Source organism: Dermacentor albipictus, chromosome 3 (assembly GCF_038994185.2).
Source record: "Dermacentor albipictus isolate Rhodes 1998 colony chromosome 3, USDA_Dalb.pri_finalv2, whole genome shotgun sequence".
NCBI lineage: Eukaryota > Metazoa > Arthropoda > Arachnida > Ixodida > Ixodidae > Dermacentor > Dermacentor albipictus.
This window is the reverse complement of record NC_091823.1, coordinates 37,392,806-37,415,940: the sequence shown is the minus strand read 5'-3', so window position 1 is coordinate 37,415,940 and position 23,135 is coordinate 37,392,806. Positions and strand designations below refer to the sequence as shown.

At 42.7% G+C, this 23,135-nt stretch overlaps 2 protein-coding genes across 12 annotated transcripts in view; both read left to right on the top strand.

Moving 5' to 3' along the window:
• Window positions 1–8,218, top strand: part of Stim (stromal interaction molecule) — a 36,248-nt gene extending 28,030 nt beyond the window's left edge. For 6 of the 9 annotated variants that reach the window (XM_065432394.2, XM_065432376.2, XM_065432388.2 and 3 more), the window contains 2 exons: window positions 39–270; window positions 4,096–8,218. In XM_065432394.2, coding sequence (XP_065288466.1) covers window positions 39–270; window positions 4,096–4,507 — 644 coding nt within the window. In that variant the 3' untranslated portion in view covers window positions 4,508–8,218. The remainder of the gene's footprint in view (window positions 1–38; window positions 271–4,095) is intronic. The other 3 variants (XM_065432408.2, XM_065432363.2, XM_065432401.2) reach the window with 2 other exon arrangements.
• A 4,208-nt stretch (window positions 8,219–12,426) lies between these two features.
• LOC135902401 (apoptotic protease-activating factor 1-like) overlaps window positions 12,427–23,135 on the top strand; it is a 126,237-nt gene continuing 115,528 nt past the window's right edge. Inside the window, exons 1-3 of one of the 3 annotated variants that reach the window (XM_065432423.2) lie at window positions 12,427–12,770; window positions 20,788–20,954; window positions 21,703–21,876. In XM_065432423.2, the coding sequence (XP_065288495.2) occupies window positions 12,761–12,770; window positions 20,788–20,954; window positions 21,703–21,876 (351 nt within the window). In that variant the 5' untranslated portion in view covers window positions 12,427–12,760. Of the gene's footprint in view, window positions 12,771–15,799; window positions 15,822–20,787; window positions 20,955–21,702; window positions 21,877–23,135 lie in introns of those variants that run through there. The other 2 variants (XM_065432415.2, XM_070535372.1) reach the window with 2 other exon arrangements.

The following is a 23,135-nucleotide window of genomic DNA, read 5'->3' as shown; positions in this document are numbered from 1 at the left end:
GGTTGTAACACTGGAGTATTGCTGCTGCATTTTCGCAGGCTCTTCGCTGCTGAGTTTGAGGTGCCCCGAGCGGCCCAGCACGCTGCCAATCAGTGCAACCAAGTCCAATGGGGCCTCCTCCCAAAAGCTTGCTCTCCTGGATGAGACTGATGATGACGCAGAAGAGTTCACAGACTCTTCTCTGCCCACAGTACTGTCGGCAGGAACCCCTGCGCCCAGTGCTGTGTCTTTCATGGTCGGGGACAGCAGGTTAGCAATGGTGTTTAGAAGGTAACTCCACGATTGTGTGCACTTTTCGTATACTCTGGATCTTTCATTGCTGGTACATCATCAGCACCAAGTAAGCGTAACCAGGGTTGTGTCTTCAATTGGTCACTTTAAAAGTATGCCACTTCGATATCAACGCATGCCACTTGGCTAATCCAGTTGGAGCGGACTTAATGCAGCGAACTTAAGTTTTCCACACCATTGTTTTATGGCAGAGCGGCTAGGAATAATAGAAATAAAAACTTGTGTATGATGTCACAACAAAGAATAGTAGCATTTGCAATGTGAAATCACCACTGTTTATTGATTGCACAAGCCATACATTGTGTACAATACTGCACCAGATAACGAAAGTATTCAGGCATGAAAGGGATACTGTTTACTGGCATGTGCCAGTAACACATCAAATGGCCTTCTTTGCTTTTGTTAGCTCGTCAATTTGTGGCATTGTTGAACTTATACATAGTTGCATGTCTGTATTGACATTGTCTGTTGCAATACTTGCTTTTCAAGTAAGCAAGTCTTGAAAATGCATGTTCGCATGCATTTGGTGTCAAAGATTGTAATAACAATCATAGTCATTTTTAGAGCTGTCTCTAACTAAAATATTTTGAGGTCCACAATGGCAGACTTTGCCTTTGTTATAATATTTTCTAGAAGCTCCATCAGCTTATCTTTAGCATCAAGAATGTCATGAGTAAAGCAAAGTATATTTGCTTGTAAAGGGGCGGCAGGCCGACTCTAGGAGGTAAATCATTAGGTTGGCACCTGAGCGTGCTCAATTATGTCATTACTGTCTCTTTGTCAGCTGCGAATACTGTCCCAGATGTGAAATGTCATTCAGCAACTTAAACGGAGAATAATAATCTCTTCCCACCCGGCTCAGCCAACCTTGACGTTTCCTGCAGAAGCCCTTCACTTTGTCACCAGATGATAGTACAACATTACTCCCAACTCCCTGCATGCTGGAGCTTAGTTGATTGAGCTGCTAACATGTCATACAGATAGGCAAGCTTAGTGAGGAATATAAGGGATCTTTGAAGGGATCTCCCAGCCTCTTATCTTCTGCCACAATAACGCTCACTTCATCCCGGAGCTCAAAAGCCCTGGCCAGCCTTTTTCTGTGTGACAGCCAACTCACCTCCATAAGTAGGTGAATCCATCTGAATCCATCTCTTGGCAAAGCACTTTGAAAAGGCAACTGGCCTTAGGCCTTGCTTTGATGCTGTTCAGACAACACACTCAACCATGGTTGCTAACTGTTGGCTCTGTTCCTTTTATGCCAAAGCCTCCCTGTGAAGCATAAAATGTATAAATGCAGCTGAACTGTTTCCTTGCTTGACAAAGCCTAGCAAACCTGGCAATTTGCTTACGAATGCACGGGCACCATCACTGTGCCTTCCCATACACATATCCCATCTAAGTCCATGCAGACAAAAGAAATGGTGATAGCATTGAAGAAGTCTTGACATTTCGCTTTTGTTTCTAGCTTTTTACACGATAGCAACTCTTGGACAATGGCCAAGCTATCCACAAAATGCACTAACACGATAAGCTGTGGGCTGCCAGACACGTTGCAGCTCTCATCCACGGCAAGAGAAAGCTTCCCGATGGGTTTCAGTTTCTCATTTATCTGGCTTTGCACCCAACATGCCACTCCTCTCTCTTCATGCAAGCGTGTCGTTTGAGCTTGCTATTTCTTCCAATTTTTTTCACAAGCTCATTACCAGTGACGGTGCCAACAACTTTCTTCATGCAAGACAATTTCAGTACCTCGCAGGTGGGGTAGGGCTTCATCTGTTTGGTTACATGGTAGCTAATGACGTAGCTCAGTTTTTCTGCCCTCAGGAGCTCATGAGCTGGAACGAAGTTACGCAAAGTAAAATCTACAAAAACGGCTAGGGTCAAATATGGCAACGTGAAATAAAACACTCTATATGAACATTGATAATGGTATGAAATGTAGGTACCGACAATACGTAATGCACTAAAGTAGCAAAACGGACAACTAACGTAACCTCATTTTACAGTTCTGCACCTTCTAATGGGCCGGCTGTCACAATCACAACATGCGGGAAACTAGCAGATATGCCGCTGCCGATCGACAAATAAAGCAAGGTTATTTGGTGGCCTCTTACAAAACTGCTTAACAATGCCATCTTTGCTTGGTTTATCCAGTTTCTGGGACTCCAGATTCCATTTCTTCACTTCGAAGATGTCGAGATTGTTGTCTTGATAGGCTCAGTGCTTTATCTAGAGGTGGCTGGTTAGCTTGGTTGTCAAGAGCAAGCTTCATGCACACTTCATCACACAAATGCATTGCAATTTGCCACTGATTTCCACAAACCCAACCATCGGGAATTTGTCCTTGTACCTTCGTAACTGCGACATTGCGATGGCATGCCACACGCTAGCATAACAAAATCGCCAACACAGACTTTGGCAACACTATTAAAAAAAAAGGTAGGGTTCTTGGTATGTCCCAGGCACCGTATGGCGGGCTGGTATGGCATCGTAGTAGCAGCAGTAGCAGTGATGATAGTGCCTTCCCTTTTGATTAGCATGGTGGCAAGCACCACTTTGCATAGTGCTTCGAAAAGGTGAGATGTGCCACACACCCTTGTGTTTAATTAGATGCAGTTGGTGACCACAGTTTGTGACTCTCCTAGCAGCAGCATCCATATTAGTGCATATATTAGCATCCATATTATTCGTGCAGTGAATGTGTCGAACAAGTTGTCTCTTGTTAAAAATGCCTGTTTTCAGCCTACCTTAGGAAGATTTTCAGTGAACACGATAGCTTACAAAGAATTGGTGTTTACCTGATTCCAATGTGTGCCAAATTGATTGGGCGGTGCAATCCAATGCAAAACTAAAGCTGCATTTGCAGCGTTCTGCCGTCACAGCCAGCCTAGCCACCATCATTGCCATTGCCATCATAACATGGCGACCATGGATGGTGACAAAACTAGTTTCCTCACATAGTATAGCAATGTAGACACGCCACTTTCAGTCTGGTTGCTACAGCATATTCAAACAATAAGTTATTTTAAATGTTAAGAAGATAGTGCCAAGTTGCATCGCCTTTTCTTGGCATTCCGGAGAATTGTAATTGTAGGCGTTGCAGTACTAATTATTGAAGTGGTTAGCCGAGGCGTGGGCCACAATCTCGTTTGCAATTGTTGCAGAGTTGTTTGATAAATGCAGACTTTGTCAAACGCGCTACAGACTGTACAAAGGGCATGTTGTGGCTTCTAACACACAGCGATAAATTGCGGTTCAAGAGTCATGAAAGTGAACATTAGGTAACTAGATTTCCGTTCTGTTATGTTAAAGTTTACTGGTTTCGTCTTTTTCTTATTGTCAGAATTGGGATAGGCTATTTTTTGGGTGTGGAGTGAGTAAGAGTCAGTTTACTTGTGAGCGGGTATGCCGACCAGTGGTAGGGGCTTTGAAAAGTACAGCCAGACGTGTATGCAGTGCTGCTTGTGGGTCATTCTTAATTCCTCATTTCGGGATCAACAATTCACTACCATCAGCCAGCCACTGCTACAACCTGTGACGTATAACAGCAGTGAGCCAATGTGACGATTCCGAACTGGTGTCATCACTTGCCTTTGGCTTTTACATAAATTTGCATCCATTTTCTGGTCAAGTGTTTGTCGTTGACTTGGGTGATCCATTGATTATACCAAAAGTGCAACCAGCCAAACTAGTCTGACTCGCTGTTTTTTATTTCGTGTTGTGTGAGAGTTCTGTTCTCTTAGAGTGCAAAGCTCTACACTAGTGTTTCAGACCAAACTGCCGCATCTCTCTTCTCATTGGCAGCCCACCAGAACCTCCACAGCTTGTTCGACCCAAGAGCAGCCAGCTGCTCAATAAAGCAGCGAGTGCAGATGATGCACCGCCTCGCAGAATCCTGACATCCACGGAGCTCATGGTGCAGACTGAGCCGTCTTCACCAATGACGCCAGAGAGTGCAGGCCCCACCACCACCTCCGAACCGCTGCTTCTTCCGCGGCCACCGCTGACATCAATGTCTTCGATAGAACGACGCAAGAAAGCGGGCAACATTCTGGTGGCTGCTCGGAAGGGAAACTTTTCCGGCGCAGTCGTCGATGAAGAAAACTCAACAGACTCTAACTCAACAGCAGACGATGACAGTTTGAAAGAAAAGAAAAAGGCCAAGGCGTTGTCCATCTTCCAGCCACTCAAGAAGAAGAAACCGAAAGCATTGTGACTCTGTGTGAGCGAAGCCCCGCTTTGTTTTCTTGTATTCCTGCCTTGGTGCCACATCCAGAGACTAATCTTGCAGTCAGCTAGCATCCGCAGTGGTCCTTTCTTTTGTTTGTTTATCTCTCGTTTTCTGGTACACCACTGAGCACGAAGTGCTCGACAGGATATCTGATGGGCTTGACAATTTTCGCCTCTCCCTGCATTTTGTTAGCAGGCCAACAGGGCTCTGTCGACATTTTAGCCTAATTTTTCGTTAATAGGCAGGCAGTTTGAAGCAACATGAGCAATCTCCCTGTAGTTGGGAAAAAATGACTGCATTGTAATGTACTTCATTACTGGTTCTTTCTTTTTCTTCCTTTTCTTCTTTTTTTATTTTTTTATTCATATTTTAAAGCAACGTAAGCTGTTAAGGCACACTGAGAGTGAATGAACGTGTTCTTCTTTCTTTCTTTGTTTTATGAGCTGTCATTGTTCGTTACCTTGCAGTTGTGCACGTCCAAGTGGCTTTCACCTGTCTTGAATCTTCTTTTTGGACTTGTTTTTGAGAGATGGTCTCCTCTGTTACCATATACGTGTGTCTGCAATTTCTGATGGCACAGGTTCTTTTTTCTTTCTTTTTTGGTAATGGCTACTTGTTGAGCAGGAGGAGAAGCGTGTGGTACGTCAAGAACTGTATTTTTCTAACTTATATTTTTGGTAAGGCACATGGACTATTCTTTCTGCCAGAAGCCATCACCCAGGAATGTGTCGACAGGCATATTTAGTGATTCACTTTGCATGTCCATTCATTTTCTGTGCTCTTGTTGGTGACTCCTGCTACCGTCCTTTTGGATGTCAAGAGGATTGGCTGTCCTTCGGTATTGTCATTTGTAAGCAGTTTTGATGGGCTTTTGCTCCATAACTAAAACAGAATAAATGCTCTAACAGAGCACTTTGTTTATTGTTATGGTTTGCAAGCATATCTGAGTGCTGCTGGCATTTTTCCTTAAACTGTTTTGTCTTTACAAAGCTTCTTTGCTTGTGTCTAATTGCAATGAAATCTTTTACTTTGATTTTTCTTAATGATAATTGTCACTAGGCAGTAGTAACCTTTCTTATTGGGTGTTTATTTTAAGCTGAGCTTCTAGAGATTAACAACTGGGTTAGGTACATCACTGCCCTTGATGAATAAGTATTCAAGTTGAAATTTTGCTGTGATAACAGCAGTCGGGATTCTGTAGGCATGGTTAGATGCGAGCACTGACTCTACATCTGCAAGGGGCTCGTGGCGATTGTTGAATCAGTATTTGTCATTGAGAATTGTAATCTTCTTTTTAATGAAGTCCCGCTTTACTAGCTCATAGATGTACCGTTCGGAGTTGTTAAGTTTAACCGTTTTCAAAATTTAGTCGTGTTGCCAGTTGACTATAGCTACAGTGGGCTTGGGTAATCCCTATAGTAGCTTTTTTATCTAAAGCTGGGAAATGTGTAGCCTTGTAACCCGTCTATCCAGGTCCGAAATTATTTCTTCCATCTTTCACAGAAAGCTTGCCAAGTTTAACCATGTGACAGGCCAGCCATTCAAGCATATGGCTAACCAGTGCTTGATATAAAAGGGGAGTGAAAGACCAATGTGTATAACTGTCGCCCAACTTCTGAAAGGTTTTGTCGTAAATGTCAACTATCAGTAACCAGTGTATTCTGTATTCTATGTGTGTCCTTGGTAACAGTTCCATCATGTAAAGTTTTTTGGAGAGTTTTTTTTTCTATTTTGGATGTTGGCCACTTGGGCCAGACCTTGTAATCTTGTGTGTGCATGTATGTGACCTGTTATGTGAGTTGGCCATGTGGCACACCCACCCTGTCCTTTGCTTCAAGCTCGTCAAATGGACACTGTGCTTTAGAAGTTGGGGATGAGCTTTGCTGCACCTGGTGTGTGGTGCTTGACGCACTGCTTCACGAACTGTGATATCGGCTGAGGGATCTCTTGCTAGGGGCTTCGCGATGTACGCAATACGGTGCACATGTTGCAACTTCGTGGATTATCATGCATGTGTGGATCTGAACCACCGTTGCGACTCTTCAGAGAGAACAATACATAGTATATACTATTACGCACGTTACTTCAAAGAAGCCGAGGGCTTTTTAGGAGTACTGTATACTCGTTGTTTTGCTTGTCACCTGACTGCAATTGCATTTCATTTATGCTTAAGGGAGTCCTGCAGCTTTTTTTAGGTGCTTCAAGCTGCAAGGACAGTATTAGGAGAGTAATACTTGGTCAGAGCACAGTTTTGTTTATTTTTGCATTTATTCGACATTGGCATTTAAACATTGGTAGACAAGTGCTACAATTTTTACAGGCTACTACAAGATCTGGTTAGCGTAAGTCTTGCAGTAGGGTGTGTGCAAGATATGCTAATTTGCATTTCTGCTTTTACTTTGTTGCTGGGTGATTGTTGGCTTGTAACATTCTTAATCATGAACACCTGCACAGATTCTGTTGTGTACAAGCTTTCAGCGATAACTTTCTAGGGCAGTAATTAAGTACTGGGGCCAGCACCTTATCAGTAAATATTGAGGCCACAGGCACTCTTGCCCCAGACCACCACTTCTGTGTTTTGTTGCTTGAACAGTTCACCATCGTAACACAGCTGAGATCAGGTATCAACATTTATGTTGTCCTTGTTCTAGGTATTGATAATCACCAGAAATTATTTACTCGTGTTAATTAAGCACCTACAACATGAAACTCAGTTCGCCCTTAATTTTAGTGTGGGAGTTTCATGGCACAAGATATGTGAAACAGTGTCCATGCCTGAAAGAGCAGCCAAAATGGGTTTCATGTGGTCGTCACTTCAAACGCTGTATAAGGTTCTCCAGAATGGATGGGAACACATAGTTGGTTATCTAGCTAAGATAATTACTCAACTGTCACGTCAGACCTTGCTCACTTGTACTAGGTAAGCAGCTCCTTTCCCAAAGAATTTGCTCCCTTGTTCTTACTTTCACTTCAGTACAAAAATAAGAACAACTTACAGCCTCAAATGTAAATGGGGTGTTCCCTTTCATATTGATGCCCACATGTACCTTGAGTGCTGCCCCCTGTGCTCACACCTGGCATCAACTCGAAAAAAAGAAAAGCCTGATCAATTTTCAATTTTCTTGCACATCAGGTGCTACTTCATAAGTATTATGTTGTACAGACATCCACACTTCTATCTAGGGCAGCCGAGTGATGCACATCTGGACAAAAGGAGTGATATTTGAGTGCAGCTGTATGCGTGGGCAACAAGACAGACGCACAAGCCATGTATCTCACGCCTTTTACCTCAAATTCAGCAGCTGCTATCTCAATGTTTTCTTGTATTGTCCTGCTTGAGCACTCTAGACAGAAGTGTGTAAGTCTATCAGCCAAGTAAAAACTTGTGCAGTCTGTCAGTCAGCATGCATGCTATGCCAACCTTGGACTCGTAAAGCTATGTTTACTCCTTTACAGCAAAAGCCTGTCTTTTCGGTGATGAATTGTGTGCTCTCTATGTCCTGCGTAAAACTTTTTTTAAACAACTCTTTTCATGGCCAGCAATCTTCAGAGCAATCACACAGGGTGAAGGAAAAGGCAGTTGTCATGTGAACTTTTGTGTTTATGTGGTGTGCTGTTTTGTCATCGAATGCAGAATGGCTGGTGGAATCAAATTATGTGCCGCTGCAAAATAAAATAAACCCTTTCTCTTTTCCAGGGTGGGGTTTCTTTTCTTTTTTTCATTAGTTTGCTATTGTGTGATAACCAAGCCCATGATATTTAGTATTTAGTAGTACACTTAAAAGCATTATTTGCTTCATGTCAGTTGGCCTCAGCACACTAATTTTATGGTTGCAAAAGTCTGACGAAAATGAAGTGACATCTGATGAATTCAAATGTGATAATTACATCCAGTTGTATCTTGGCACAGCCACTAGTGTTCTGTAACTTCTGAAGCAAGGGCTGTGAAGCAATGTAAATGCAGGAATATTTGGTTCAGATGTTATTTAACGTCTTCAATAAATGGTAATGCTCACAATTTGATTGAAAGGCTACCTGCCTTAGACTTCAAAATGCCATAATTTTTTTCCTGCTACTACTGGTAGGGTGGTGCTAGTGGCGCCATCCGATTGGGCAAAATGATGCTGCTGCAGCTTTGAGAGAGAGAGTGGAGAGGAAGAGACTATTTTCTGCAACTCTTTAAGGAGCACAACTCGGTGCCTTGGGGAATATGAAAAGGAGGAATGTCGAGGTGGTTACAGAGCCCTTGGCTGTCTGAGTGCAAACAACAACGATCGAGTGGAAGGCAGTGAGGACATGGCAGCACGGCAACATATGATTGTAGATCGCACATGATTCGTGAAGTGCTGTGTATATAAGTTGTTGGGGGCTTCCTTTAAAAATATTCAAACTTGCAGAGTGCAGGCATCGTAACAATTTTTTTTAAAATGTGCATGTATTTAACCTCTTCAAAATGCTTGCATCCTTTGGGGCTTAACTAATGTCCCACAACAATAATAGTCATCTGCTATGCTTGTGTTTCCTTTCTTGAAAACCCCGTGCGCTCTAGTTTTCTGTTAATTCACATGCCATTTGTGACCTGGAAGATTCCTTCCTCCATGCCTGGAAATAACAGGTGCGCAGCGCTAGGGCAAGATATGTAACGATTATTCACTCTTAATACAGTACGAGACAAGATAATACAGGGCAAAAGCCCTCTGGGGCTCTTGTCCGCAGCGATAATCGTCATCTTTCTTACCCGCATTTCCTTCCTTTAAGATTGCAAGCCACATACTTCCAAGTTGAGAACGGCTTGCTTGCATGGAGGAAGGAAAAGGTGGGAGAAAGTATTTCATCATGCAGCCAGCCTTGGGAAATGAACGCTCCACGATGTCAGTTCCTTTGCGCAGTGTCAGCCCAACACCTGACCTCTTGCATCAAAATCACGGTGCAAGAATAGAGATTTACATAGATGTTTCGTTTTGGTAGTTGGTTCTTTATTCTATGGGTAGTTTTTAATCAATGTGCGCTCGGCCAGCAGTTGCTCTGCCTGTATCTCATGGTCACGTGTTGAAATGACACATTTGCCTTCAATTGCGTTGCACGATGCTCCCTCCTTTTTCCTTCCTCCATGACAGCCTGCATGTTACACTCTTAAAATGGTTGCACTCTTTGGGGTGTATATCTGCCACACAACGATAATAGTCATGTCATCACTCTTAAAATGGTTGCACCCGTTGGGGTGTATATTTTTCCCACAATGATAATTGTCATCTGCCTTGCTTGCATTTCCTTTCCTGAAAACTCTAGGCTCGCTACTTTCCTGTCGAGAATGCTGCATCACACTGATAACGCGCGTGCTGATCGTGACTGGGAAGTACCGGGCTCGCAGCGTTAAAGAAAGGAAACGCGGGCAAGGCAGATGACGATTATTGTTATGGGACAAGATAAGCCCCAAAGGGTGCACATTTTTCTAGGGCCCTCATCGACTTTCACGCTAAGGACGAACACGCAAGGTTCGTAGATGCGGCAGAATACCAGGGAGACTGCACGGCGTTCGTAGCTACCGTCATCGAGGCGTCGTCGGGCCATCTTATCATGGTGTCGTTCTGCAGGCGACTAAATGAAGTTGTTTCTCTCTCTCTAAGAGTGTTGCCCGCCTTTCCTTTCTTAAAAACGCTGCGCTCGTTACACACTATAGTGTAAACTTTTCTTATAAGAACAGTTTACACCCTTTGGAGTGTATATTTGCCACACAACGATAATCGCCATCGGTCCTGCCCGCATTTCCTTTTTTGAAAACGCGCACTCGTTACTTTCCTGTCGGGAATGCTATCATGCTGATAACGCGCATGCCGTTCGTTACTGGGAAGTACCGGTCTCGCCGCGTTAAAGAAAGGAAATGCAGACAAGGCAGATTATTGTTGTGTGGCAAATATACACCCCAAAGGGTGCAACTGTTTTTACAGTGCACTCTTCACCCTTAAAACTTGCACCCTTTGGGGTGTAAATTTGTCCCACAACGATAATCGTCATCTGCCTTGCTTGCGTTTCCTTTCCTGAAAACTCGGCGCTCACTACTTTCCTGTCGAGAATGCTGCGTCACACTGATAACGCGCATGCCGTTCGTGACTGGGAAGTACCGGGCTCGCTGCGTTAGAGAAAGGAAACGCGGGCAAGATGGATGACGATTATCGTTGTTGGACAAGATAAGCCCCAAAGGGTGTAAAATTTCCTAAGTGTTATAGAAAATTTTACACCCTTTGGGGCTTATCTTGTCCCACAACAGTAATCGTCATCTGTCTTATCCGCGTTTCCTTCAACGCTGCGAGCCCGGTACTTCCCAGTCACGAACGGCATGCGCGTTATCATTGTGACGCAGCAATTCTCGACAGGAAAGTAACGGGCGCGGCGTTTTCAAGAAAGGAAACGCAAGCAGGGCAGATGACGATTATCGTTGTGGGACAAATATCCACCCCAAAGCGTGCAACCATTTTAAGAGTGTGCTTTCCTGTCGAGAACGCTCTATCATGCTGATAACGCGCATGCCGTTCGCGACTTGGAAGTACCGGGTAAGCAGCGTTAAACACTCTTAAAACTGTTGCACCCTTTGGGTTGTAAATTTGTCCCACACACTCTTAGAAAAATTTACACCCTTTGGGGCTTATCTTGTCCCACAACAATAATCGTCATCTGTCTTGACCGCGTTTCCTTTCTTTAACGCTGCGAGCCCGGTACATCCCGTATCACGAACGGCACGCACGTTATCAGTGTGACGCAGCATTCTCGACAGGAAAGTAGCGAGCGCCGAGTTTTCAAGAAAGGAAACGCAAGCTATAGCAGATGACGATTATTGTTGTGGGACAAATATACACCCCAAAGGGTGCAACCGTTTTAAGAGTGCAACAATAATCGTCATCTGCCTTGCTTTTTTTTATTTTTTATTTTCACAATACTGCGGACATCTGTCCAAGCAGGAGGGGGCTACGTGAGCAGATACAAAGATAAGCAAACATATATACAATATATACAAGGGTTACAGTCAACAAGATTCATCAAGTGGGTGGCTGTAACCAGTGGGAATTTCCAGGTAGGAAATTCGCGTTTCCTTTCCTGAAAACTCGGCGCTCGCTGCTTTCCTGTCGAGGACGTCACACTGATAACGCGCATGCCGTTCGTGACTGGGAAGTACCGGGCTCGCAGCGTTAAAAAAAGGAAACGCGGGCAAGACAGATGACGATTATCGTTGTGGGACAAGATAAGCCAAGGATAAGCCCCAAAGGGTGTAAATTTTTTAAGAGTGTAGAGTGTGTTGTGGGACAAGATAAGCCCCAAATGGTGTAAATTTTTCTGAGAGCTTAGTGTGTGGGAAGCTCTGAAAAAAAAAAAAAGTTTCATTGAGCGGCCGTGGCTTTATGTGGACCGGCGCACCTTGAGCTGTTCGAGTGATCGTCGTTTCTGTAATATGTTCGCTCAAACTCTGCTAAAGATAACAGAAAACAAAAACATGAACGCATAGTTTTCAGTTATAAAAAAATTTAATTCAAAGCTTAAAAATGTTTCTGCATATATTTAATAGTCGATTATGGGCAATGTGAAAACCATTACTGTAGTTTTGAAGAGCCTTTTGCGCGTTAAGAATCTTGTGAAAGCCACATCATGAACGTGTGAAATTAAACGATAAAACTCGGACACGAGCCATATATGACTGGCTAGAGTAACTTATGATCATATACTTGTATATTTCTGCACAAAGCCAGCCGCGAACAAGTTTCATTTGCGATAACGACCAGGTAAACCTTCATGATGAGTAAAAAAACATAGTCAATATAACCAATGGTAAAAAATGTACCGTTAATGCCTTTAAATCGAACCCGATGTAAGCGACACCTGTTGCCATAGAGTTTCATATTACTATTTACTTAGAAACTCTATGCCTGTTGCTATCTTTTCGATACTGCGCGCACTACCAGTGCTACCAGTGCCACACTCTGCTGACTCCGCTACAATTCGTACCAATCGCATCAACCTTGATCGCACCGTGCTGCTGTAGTACTATTCCAGCCACTGTAGCTGTAGTATGTTTCCACCGTGGTATGTAGTGTGCGGTTGTGTGCCATAGCGTGCCATAGTGTGTGTTCTGTGCAGTTGTCCGTGCGCGTGACAAGTTCACCAGTGCGTGTGCATGTTGAAACTTGCAAATGGGAGTTCGAGAATCCTAGGAACTGCTATGGTTTGCATCATTGCCGTGGTTCACCTATGACAACAGGTAAGTGAACGAGTGTATTCCGTTTCCCCACTCGTATAACGGTGGTCATTGCGCTGTATTGTGAAATGGGCAAAAACACATCTTTGTCCACCGCTGTTCTTACAAAGCGCTGCCGCAGAACACCTCTGCGCTGTCTCGAAAGGCTTAATTAAAGGCGCGTAATTCGCTCTCGCAACAGGTTGCGCATTTTGTTAAGAGAAAGATCTTGCTTTCACTTGCGCGCATTCCGTTTTGTCACGATTATTTCGAGCTGCCCTTGATCTTCTCATTCGAAGGCTTCGCCAACCACCTGATACCAATGGTCGCGACGTAGTCACAGTGTAAATAGTGGAACTAAATACAGCGCGAGTGCGAGGTTTAGTCATCGTTGTGGCATTGACGTGTTCATATCACAACTTCAAATATTGCGAGCCATATAACTGATTATTCGAACAGATTGCCATGACGTCGAAAGGTTTTTGTAATGACCGTTTCTACTTGGTTTTCTGGCTTGTTCAAAATTTTTCGAAGTTGCCAAGCTGGAAAACACGCTCGCCCTCATATGACATTTAACATTCGTTGGTCTCAATAAAGATAATGCTATAATTATCGCATTATCAGGCACAGATAGTCACCGTAACACCCGTAAGGGAAAAAACATGCGTACTTGGAGAGCAGCGCTACTTCGTCTGGGATCGGGAACGCGGTCGCTCACCAGTGTTTTCCGGTACAAGTGTATTGTCAAGGCCTTATATATATATATATATATATATATATATATATATATATATATATATATATATATATATATATATATATATATATATATATGTATGTGTGTGTGTGTGTGTGTCCCTACTTCAACTGTGTGTTCGTGCTACATTGCGCGCGCGTGTGTGTGTGTGCGCGCGCGCATTTGGTGTTCGAGCTGTTTAGATATGTTATACATTGTGTCTGCTATTGTGTTTGCCGTGTGGTTGCTTTAGTGGCTATGGTGTTGGGCTGCTAAGTACGAGGTCGCGGGATCGAATCCCGGCCACGGCGGCTGCATTTCGATGGGGGCGAAATGCGAAAACACCCGTGTTCTTACTTACATTTAGTTGCACCATAAAGAACCCCAGGTGGTCCAAATTGCCGAAGTCCCCCTCTACGGCGTGCCTCATAATCATATCGTGGTTTTGGCATGTAAAACTTAATTTAAAACTTAATTAAAACTTAATGTAAAATTTAATTTTTTGCCTCAATCATTTTGTGGTTCTGGCTCGCAAAACCCCAGAATTGATTTAAGGTTGGGCCTGTGAGTGTATCTCTGTTCATAATCAAATGATAAATTGCGACATAATTCCAGTACACGCATTACTTGACCCATAGGTATCTCTTGGGAACACAGACCTGCTAATGAAATAGTGCTCAGCATTTAGTGCTTGCGTCATAGTTGTGTTGCTGTAACAGATGAGGAGCCCTACACTTTGTTGGCAAACCATGTGGAGGATAAAAAAAGAAGTGCTTAAAATAAAGCCCGCTACTGCCACTGAAAATCCAAACTTGTGTCCCTACAGCAATTACGGGAGCCGGATGGTAATATTGGGCAAAACTTGCGCTTGGTAATTTGTCCAGAGTTAGTGCTGCATATACACTCCATTCCAAGAGTGGTGGCCTCTGTGAACACAACTCGGAGGTCACAGCAGACACTATACTGTAGTGGGCAAGGACACCCTATGCATTACAAAGTTGTTACGAACAGTGACCACACTGAGAACCTGTCTCCATCACAGTAAATGAGTTCAGTGTTGGAGAAATTGCGGAAATCTGCTGTTCTTTTTTTTTTTTTTGCTGACCTGTAGCACTATGATAACATGCCCGGCCTAAATTTTGCTTTGGCTATAATAGCGATTTTAGTACTTTTCTTTATTTGGTTTGATCTTGTGTTGGTGTCACCCTATGATTTCGTTTTCATTATTATATTTGTCTGGTGGTGAAAAGTGGGGAGGCACTGCACTGCAAGTAGTCTCGCATTTTGTTGTTGCAGTTCATTTAATGCATTTGTTTTGTTCTTCTCTGTGTCTAATAAATGCGTGTTCAGATAGGAAGATTATGCTATGTGGACCGTCTTAATGCATGTTATAGTTTTGTGCAACGTTAGCTTTTAATCTTTTTTTAGAAGGTGGGGAGAACAGATGGCAAGAAGAAAAGAAACCTAAACGTTGTTTGAAAATGAAAGATGGATGGGGCTCGTGTTGTACACAGAACATACCAGAACGTCAATCACCATATGTGATGTCTATTTTATATCGAACAGGTCTTTCTAAGTGTTCTAAACGTTATGTTTAGCTAAAACGCTTCCAGGGTGTAAGACAAATGCTTAGAGGGAAAAGTGAAACGGTAGGATGACATACTGTTATGGAGTTTTCACTGCCGCCTCTTGAACTTGGAGACCTTTGCCTTCAATATTGGTAGTCCCAAGGTGGACACACTGAATTAGCATTTTGGGGAAGGGAAAATGGATATCTGCTATAAAATTAAAAACAGATTGTGCTGCTGTTGTACCTACCTTTCATTTTCTTTTTATGTTGGGTTGGTGGGGGCTAAATGCAAAAATGCTTGTGTATTTAGATGTAGGTGAACCTTAAAGAACCCCAGATGGTCAAAATTAATCCGGAGTCGTCCGTTGTGACGTGCCTCATAATGAGATTGAGGTTTTGGTTTGCTAGACCTCAGAATTTAATTAAATTTATGTGTTCATGTTGTCACACTGTTTATACCATTTAAACTAATTCTGTTGCCAGCTTATCAGTTTGATCACGCGGTGATACCACCTTTGCTGCAGCACTTGATTTGGCTAACTATACTACAGTCAATTACAACCTAAGAATTAAGAAAAAGCCCTTGTCATAAAAAAGGGCTGTGCTTGCCCTTCATTCCTTCTCGCTAAAAACTATAGCTCCAATAGTGCTTGTACAAACACAAGTCATTATTTTACCCTTAAAGCTTTTAGCATCACTGATGTACATGTATGTTCTCTACTCTCTCCAGTTGGATGCACAGAGTAACACGAAGTTCGTGAACTTCGAGGTATTTCCGCCATCTGTTCTATAATTCTAGAAGCATATTTTCTCATTCCTCTGGGTTTACTCAAACTGAGTCTTTAGCGCATGGTTTAGCCATGGCTGCTTGCTAATCCCCACATGGGAGGGTAACTGGCTTCCAGACTTTGTTGACCGCTGCTGTGGCAATTCTAAATTCAAATATATGTGCCGTAGTGCAAGGCCACCACTTTAGTGTGTTTCTGCCATCTGTTGCACATTTGTAAAAATTTCTTTTTACCCTGACACTGCAGTGCTATTGCAGAAGCGCATACATCAAAACGAAACTAGGCAAGAGATAGAAAATGAAGATGGAAATGGTGAGGACCATAATAAGAGTGCATTTTCAGTTATCTGCGTTATTTTTTGCCCTTCTGAATGACCAGAAATAAGCTATTGCTTTTGTTTTATAATATGGAGAAAGCACCCCGACACTGGAGGTGCGTTACCTCTGAATAAACCTGGCACTAAAAGAGTTAAAGGCACTTTATAAAGGGGGGGGTGGTGGGGGGGGAAAGAGGAGGACATTGTAGATCGAATGCAATTACTAACAGTGCAGCATCCATTTTTCAGACAATTGACCAGGGTGTCTAGCAACCTGGAAAAGTCAGAGAAGTTTTGAGCACCAGGAAAAATTTGAGAATTGTCTGGGAACTTTTAATTTTACTCGGTAAAGTCATGGAAAAGGACCAGTTAAACTGCTTAAGTTTCAAATTCATGTAGGTTAATTCCCCACAAAGTTTCTAGGCTCCTTGCAGTACTGCGTGTAACCTTTCCTTCACCATAACTTTATTTTTTGTCACCATAATGAAGGAATTGACTTGTATGTAGCAGTATCCTCTGGCTCTATGTGAGCGCACACTGAGCCCGTGCATGCACTTGCAAAATAGAGCAATCTTCTAGAGCGGTACAGTTGTTTATAAGCAGAGCTTGCCTCTTGTGACTTGTTTTGTATGTTGCTGCGAAGGATAATGATAGTTGCAAGGGCAAACTTGGCACTTAGGGTACAAGCGAACAGTGAACCGAAGGTTTTTGTTTCCTGCGGTGTAGTGTGTGTGTGTGTATATATATATATATATATATATATATATATATATATATATATATATATATATATATATATATATATATATATATATATATACACATACCTCTTTTGTCGAAATAATGAAACTTGCACCTGAGATACACATACAATCACACTTCCTCGAACTCCAAGCGAAGTACTGCTGTGCCGAGTTTTATACAGATGCTTCCAAATAATCTGCTGGTGTCGCGTATGCAGCTCTTGGGCCATTTTTTCCACGTCTGGTGCTCTAAATCCCAACCCAAGTATTCTCACGGCTGAAGCATACGTGATACTCTCAGCTGTAAAACACATCCGACAAAGAAATCTCAATAAGTCCATCATTTTCACAGATTCATTAAGCGTAATAAGGGCCTTAATGAGTTGTCGAAAACATAAGAACCCTGTTTTTAATGAACTATACACAAAACTATGCTTAGCCTTAATGTACAAACAAAACATCGTCCCATGTTGGGTACCTGGCCATAGGGGCATAAAAGGTAATGTTGCTGCTGAAGAAAGTCAACATCAGTCGCCTTTAATGAAACGGATATAAATAGACCCATACCAGCAACAGAACCTAAGCCCTTCTTACGCCACAAACTGAGGAATTACTGGCAGGACCAATGGGATAATGCAGTAGTGAATAAGCTACACGTTATCAAACCAAAATTGGGGAACTGGATATCTGAAAGAACAGCAAGACATAAGGAAGTGCTTCTTTGTAGATTAAGAATAGGACATATTCCACTCACTCCTACCTTTTGACGGGAAATGAACCTCCGACATGTACCAAATGTGGCAACAGGCTTGCAGTTATTCATGTCCTTATCCAATGCACTGAAATAGAGGCAGAAAGAAAAAAATACTTCCCCCCCGCTTATCTCCAACACATACCATTACATCCAGCATTCTTTCTGAGCAATGAACCCCTTTTTAGTTTTCAATCAGCATTAAACTTTTCTTTTGAAACTGACACCCTAAATGTGATTTGGCCAGGCTACTTGTAGCGCAGCCTCCACCTGTAGGTCGTAGCTGCAATGAAACCATTTTCTAGAGCACCTGCCTCCCAGCCCTTGCTTTCAAGGTCTTGCTGAGGCACTAGTGCTACAGATACCCCATATTTTACTGACCATCACTATCTCGTGAAACGTCTATTGTCATCGCAGAAACGATCAATCACTGTCATTTTTAATATGTATATACAGTAAAAGCTCGTTAATTTGAATCGCAAGGGGAAGCCGCTTCAGTTCGAATTAACGAAAGTTAGAACTAACGAAAGTGAAGGAGGGCAACAGTACACTGCGATTTGGAAGCAGTAGGGCATGTCAGAAAGTGATGGCGTGTGCCGCGGGCACACGCCATCATCAAGTCGAAGCTCTGGGTCCGACTGTGCCACACCACCGATGTCCACCGAAACGAACGTTAGCCGAGGCTTAACACCATCCCAATGAATCGCGACGGCCGATACCTCCTAAGCTGAAAACAGAGGTGCACAACCGATGAAGACTGCCGAGACAAAGACGCTGAACATGTGAAGGTGGCGAAGGCCCTGATTCGTTGGTTCTTGATTGCAAGCGCAGCTGCGACGTACTTGATTCGCTGTGTTTTGGAGCTTTCCGTGCCATCTCCGCACAACATTAGCAGCTGTACAAGATTTGCAAAGCCTCCGAGATTCGCAACGGGCAAGAAGTCTCCGAGGTTACGTAGAACGGAGAGGCGGCAGCCGCCGCTGCCTTCTGGCTGACCCCACGACGGTTAGATTTTTGTCCGATTTTGCCTTCTCTCACCGTTCTCTCCGTTTCGGAGGCAGTGCAGCCTTGTGTGTAGGCAGTAGGCGCGTTTCTCTGGCCGTGTGCCAGGCGAGCGTAGTTCGAATTATCCGTGAGGAAACCTTCTCGCGTTCGAATTAACGGACTTTTTTATACATAGACTTCTATGGAGCTTGGCCGGACCAAATCGTACAGTTCGAATTATCCATAAATTCGAATTATTGAAGTTCGAATTAACGAGCTTTCACTGTACTTGTATTTTATGCACTTTAGAGCGAGTAAATTTTAAGTCCTTTTACAGCCACATTGCACCACATGTATATTTTGCACTTTTTAGCAATATTTTTAGGCCACTATACAGCTGTGTTTCATTACTCTCGGCAATTAACACTCGTATATCATTAAGAAGCACAGATCATCGACTTGGTGCTCTTTGGCCACATCTGGCCCATGCGCCAATAAACTCTACAAATCAATCAATCAAACTCTACTGGTGACGTTACTGTGCCCCAGAAAAAGAAAAGCGAATCCTTCGCCCCCCGCAAATCGCCCAAATCACGAGGGTTGCCAAGTGTGTTCATACAAATTCTCTCCTGAGGGAACTCTGCTACTGAATTTGTAGCGCATAACTGGCTGTCCTTTTGGCACTCCCTGTTGTAGCTGCATCACAAAGAAGGTAGCGTGGCAGCACCAGAGTTTATCTCCTGTAGTTGGCTGCCTTAGCCATGCTTCTGCAGATAAATTCAGTGCCAGTATGCAGATCACACCTTCTTTTAGTGTCACATTAAATTTCACGTCATTAATTATGGACAACACTCAGTATTGTTATTGCCGTGATTCCTTACATGAGTGAACAAAAGGTTAAAAAGGAACTTTCTGGCAATATTAAACTTGGAAAAATTCAACCTTATATGAAAGGTTCCTTTACATGGACCTCAGTTGATGAAATCAGTGCAGGGTGGAAACATTGTTTCATGTTCCCGTCTACGGTGTTGGGAAGTGGTGTCATAGGCGGCCCTATGACACCATGCCCCATGACACCATGCCCCACTATCATGACCAACATGTCATGACCAACATGTCATGTCTTGCACCAAGTGTTTGCCTTAACTTTTTACTTTTTTTAAGTGCATTATGCCTCCAAAAGCTGCTCTGTGACTTTATCTTTTTTTTCTGGCCGTCATCTGCAAGTGCATTGGAGGCAAAGAGCCAGCCACCTATGATGCTTGTGCTGGCTGGGTCATATGGTGACCACTTTCGTTGCCAAGAAGCAAGGCTTTTAAAAATACTAGTCAGTTGATTTAGACATGAGCTAACATGATGCCGTACAGATCTCCGAATATTTATGGTGCCTCTGAATGAGCCCTCTAAAGAAAGATGTATGTGAGGCTTGTTAGCATGACAGTAGTGTTACTTTTGTTTTGAATGTGTGCGTGCGTGCGTGTGTGTGTGTGTGTGTGGGTGGGTATTATCAGACGTTAGTGTTGGGCATTGAATTTACACTGTGTGCACTGTATTGTTACACCTTGACTTCATTGTATTGCATCATAGATAAAAAGCAAAGTGTGTGTGCTTTTACTTTAATGCATCTTTGAGTTGTGATGGGCTCCATTGTGATGACAAATAGTTGGTGATCTGTGTTCGTGGTGTTTGTGCATTCCTTCTTATCATTGTGGCTGTGACTCATTATATCCTCCCAAAACAAACTGTGGCTTCCACAGGCTGAGAGTGGTGTTTTGATAGGCGGGAAAAAATGCTTTTTTTCTTTTGTTGTTAAAATTAGTTGAGCTGTTCTGTGCCCTTTAGTATAAACTTCAAGTTAAATTGTGAGGAACCCAGCTTCAGACGTTTGTTGTTTGTCCCTTTATTACAGAACAAAGACTGAACATAGGTAAACATATGGTGGGACTCGGAAAGGTATAAAAAATGGCTATGCAAGTCTGTATTTGCATTGGCTTCATGACTTGTTTCTATCAACGATATTACAAATGAATGCACATTAACACACTGTATTGATCCAGCTTACCAACTTTGTTCACTGCAAGCATTTTCAGCATCACTGTGTGCGTCAGAGTGTTTTAGAGTGTGACTGTGTTTGCATTTTTATGTTGCACTAGGTCTAGAACTTGGAAGCATTATGCATGAATTGGACACAGTAGAGAAGATATGCCTCACAAAGCTTCGGGACGCCATAGTTGCAGATGTGGAGGTCAAGTTTGTGCTACCCTACATTGAAAAAGCAGACATCTTCTCAAAGGAAGAGTGTGAAGATATCCTGAAACAGGTGAGAAAAATGACCATGTCAGCTTCACTGTTGCCATTTTAGTATAACTTCAAGTTTGCAGGGGTGAAAATGTGTTTTACTGAATTACAGATTTTATCTTGTTTGTAAATTTCGATTTAAGAAGTTTCTTTAAAAAAGTTTTTAGTAGATTTGCAACAATATTTGGTTGATCCAAGTAGATTTCAAATGCAGTTTTAATGCATTGAGCCCATCTGAGCTCCGTTGTAGGGCTAAGTTGAGGGTATAGTTATTTCAAATGGAAATAGAAGGATAAAAAAAAAAGGCCGCAAGCATCGTAACTGTCTCATGTTTCAGTGGACACCTGGATACCCCTGCAACCCTGAATAGGAGACCTACAGGATTAAGAGGGAAAGTAGTAATAAAGAAAAAAAAGATATGCTTTAATGGTAAAAATGAAATACAGTAAAGGATAGTAGAATCAAAATTGCACAAATATGCTGTACTATCAAAATGGAAATTTATTGAAAAGCCATATGAAAAGCATATAGTACTGCAATAGGAATGAGATAGGTACGTACTCACAGTAAGCTGTCTGCATTTGTGCTCATATGCACTGGTTTAGATAAGTAATGTTTGCTTTATACACCCTTTTGTCAAATTGGCATAGCACGTGTAATTAGGCTTCCAGCAATTGTTTGACTGTCTTATGAATCCTCCCATGATGGACGTCTGAAGTAAGCGTAGTGCATTGCATAACTCATTATGTTTGCATTTACATGTACTGCAGGATTCTGTCGAAAACAAGGTCAGACGCCTTCTGGATGTCTTGTGTTGCAAAGGTGAAGCTGGCTATAATGTGTTCATCAAGGCTCTAGAACATGACAATGCCTATGGGTGGATTGTACAGAAGCTTCGCATGGAGCATAATAACATCAAGGAAGAGAATGTTTATGTGCACAAGGTAAGGCTGCCATCACTTCAGGGATGATACGTGGTGCTTGTAGCTTGGCAGGATGTAAGCACTTGTCATGCCTGGGGCTACTAATACCCTTGGTCGACCACTTTCAGAGATGCAATCACTTTTGCAAAATTTGACAGGACTTGTTACCAGAGATGTCGATTTATATGGCCGACAGGATTCCTCACATAGTGCCGATACCACTTTCAGCACTGTATGTGGAACACTGTCTGAACACTGAACAAATCTCATGAAAGTAGTCATTCCTCTAAAAATTATTGACTGGGAACACTGCCCCTGGTGTCGATGGGTGAAAGGCAAAGAACCCTGCAGGAAGCTCAAATTGATAGTTGTGCCGTTTTTGTGTGCACTGGATGAAATTCATAGATCTTACTGATGTTTCAATGACCCTTTGAGTAGGAGCTTACTTGAGTTGATATGGTTACTGACCTTGTGGAGAAGTGGAAGGAAGTATGTTTGCATGAGATTTTTTACAAGGCACAGTTGTAACTGCAGTGGTCATGAAGGCGAAGCCACTGAAAGCCAACGAACTTGCTGCTTCATTGTCACTGTGCCTACCAGTATGTTGTCATTTTTATTGTAACCAGTGTACTGTAACCACTGTTGCTGAGTCTAGCAGTATTTTGCATTTGAGCAACTGCAGTAATCTCATTAGTTTGGCCCTTGTTATTTTAGTAAATTAAATCATTTGAACTCTTGCTCTAGTTCTGGAAAACATAATTATTAAATTAAAGGCTTCAGACTTGTTAATTTGGCTATATTGTGCCGTGCACTGGTTGTTTAGACAACTCCCAAAGTGTGTGGAGCACCACAAAAGAGAAAAGCGGTGCTGTAGCCACAAACCACTTTCTTTGTCAATGAAGGGAAACCTACAGAGGCAAAGCCCTCTCATGCAAGAGTGCTCCTGAAAAATGTCTCACACTCACGTGTGTTAGTTTAGACTAGTGGAAGAGAACACATAAACAACATAAGCGTGAAACATAAACAACAGCAAAAGAAGATGAAATGCACCAATCAGTGTTAAGTTTGACTTATTTGTCTGCTTTCGTCTTCTGCATTCGGGCAAATGTGAAACAGTTGCATGTGGAAGCTACACTGATTCATTATGTGTTCCAAAAAGTGAAAAGCGCTGTCAAATGCTGTCGGACTACATGGTGCAGTGAGACATGTGCAGAAGCTTTGCCCCCATAGCTTTCCTTTTTTTGCCACAGAAAGTTGCCCCGAATATATAGCATCCAAAT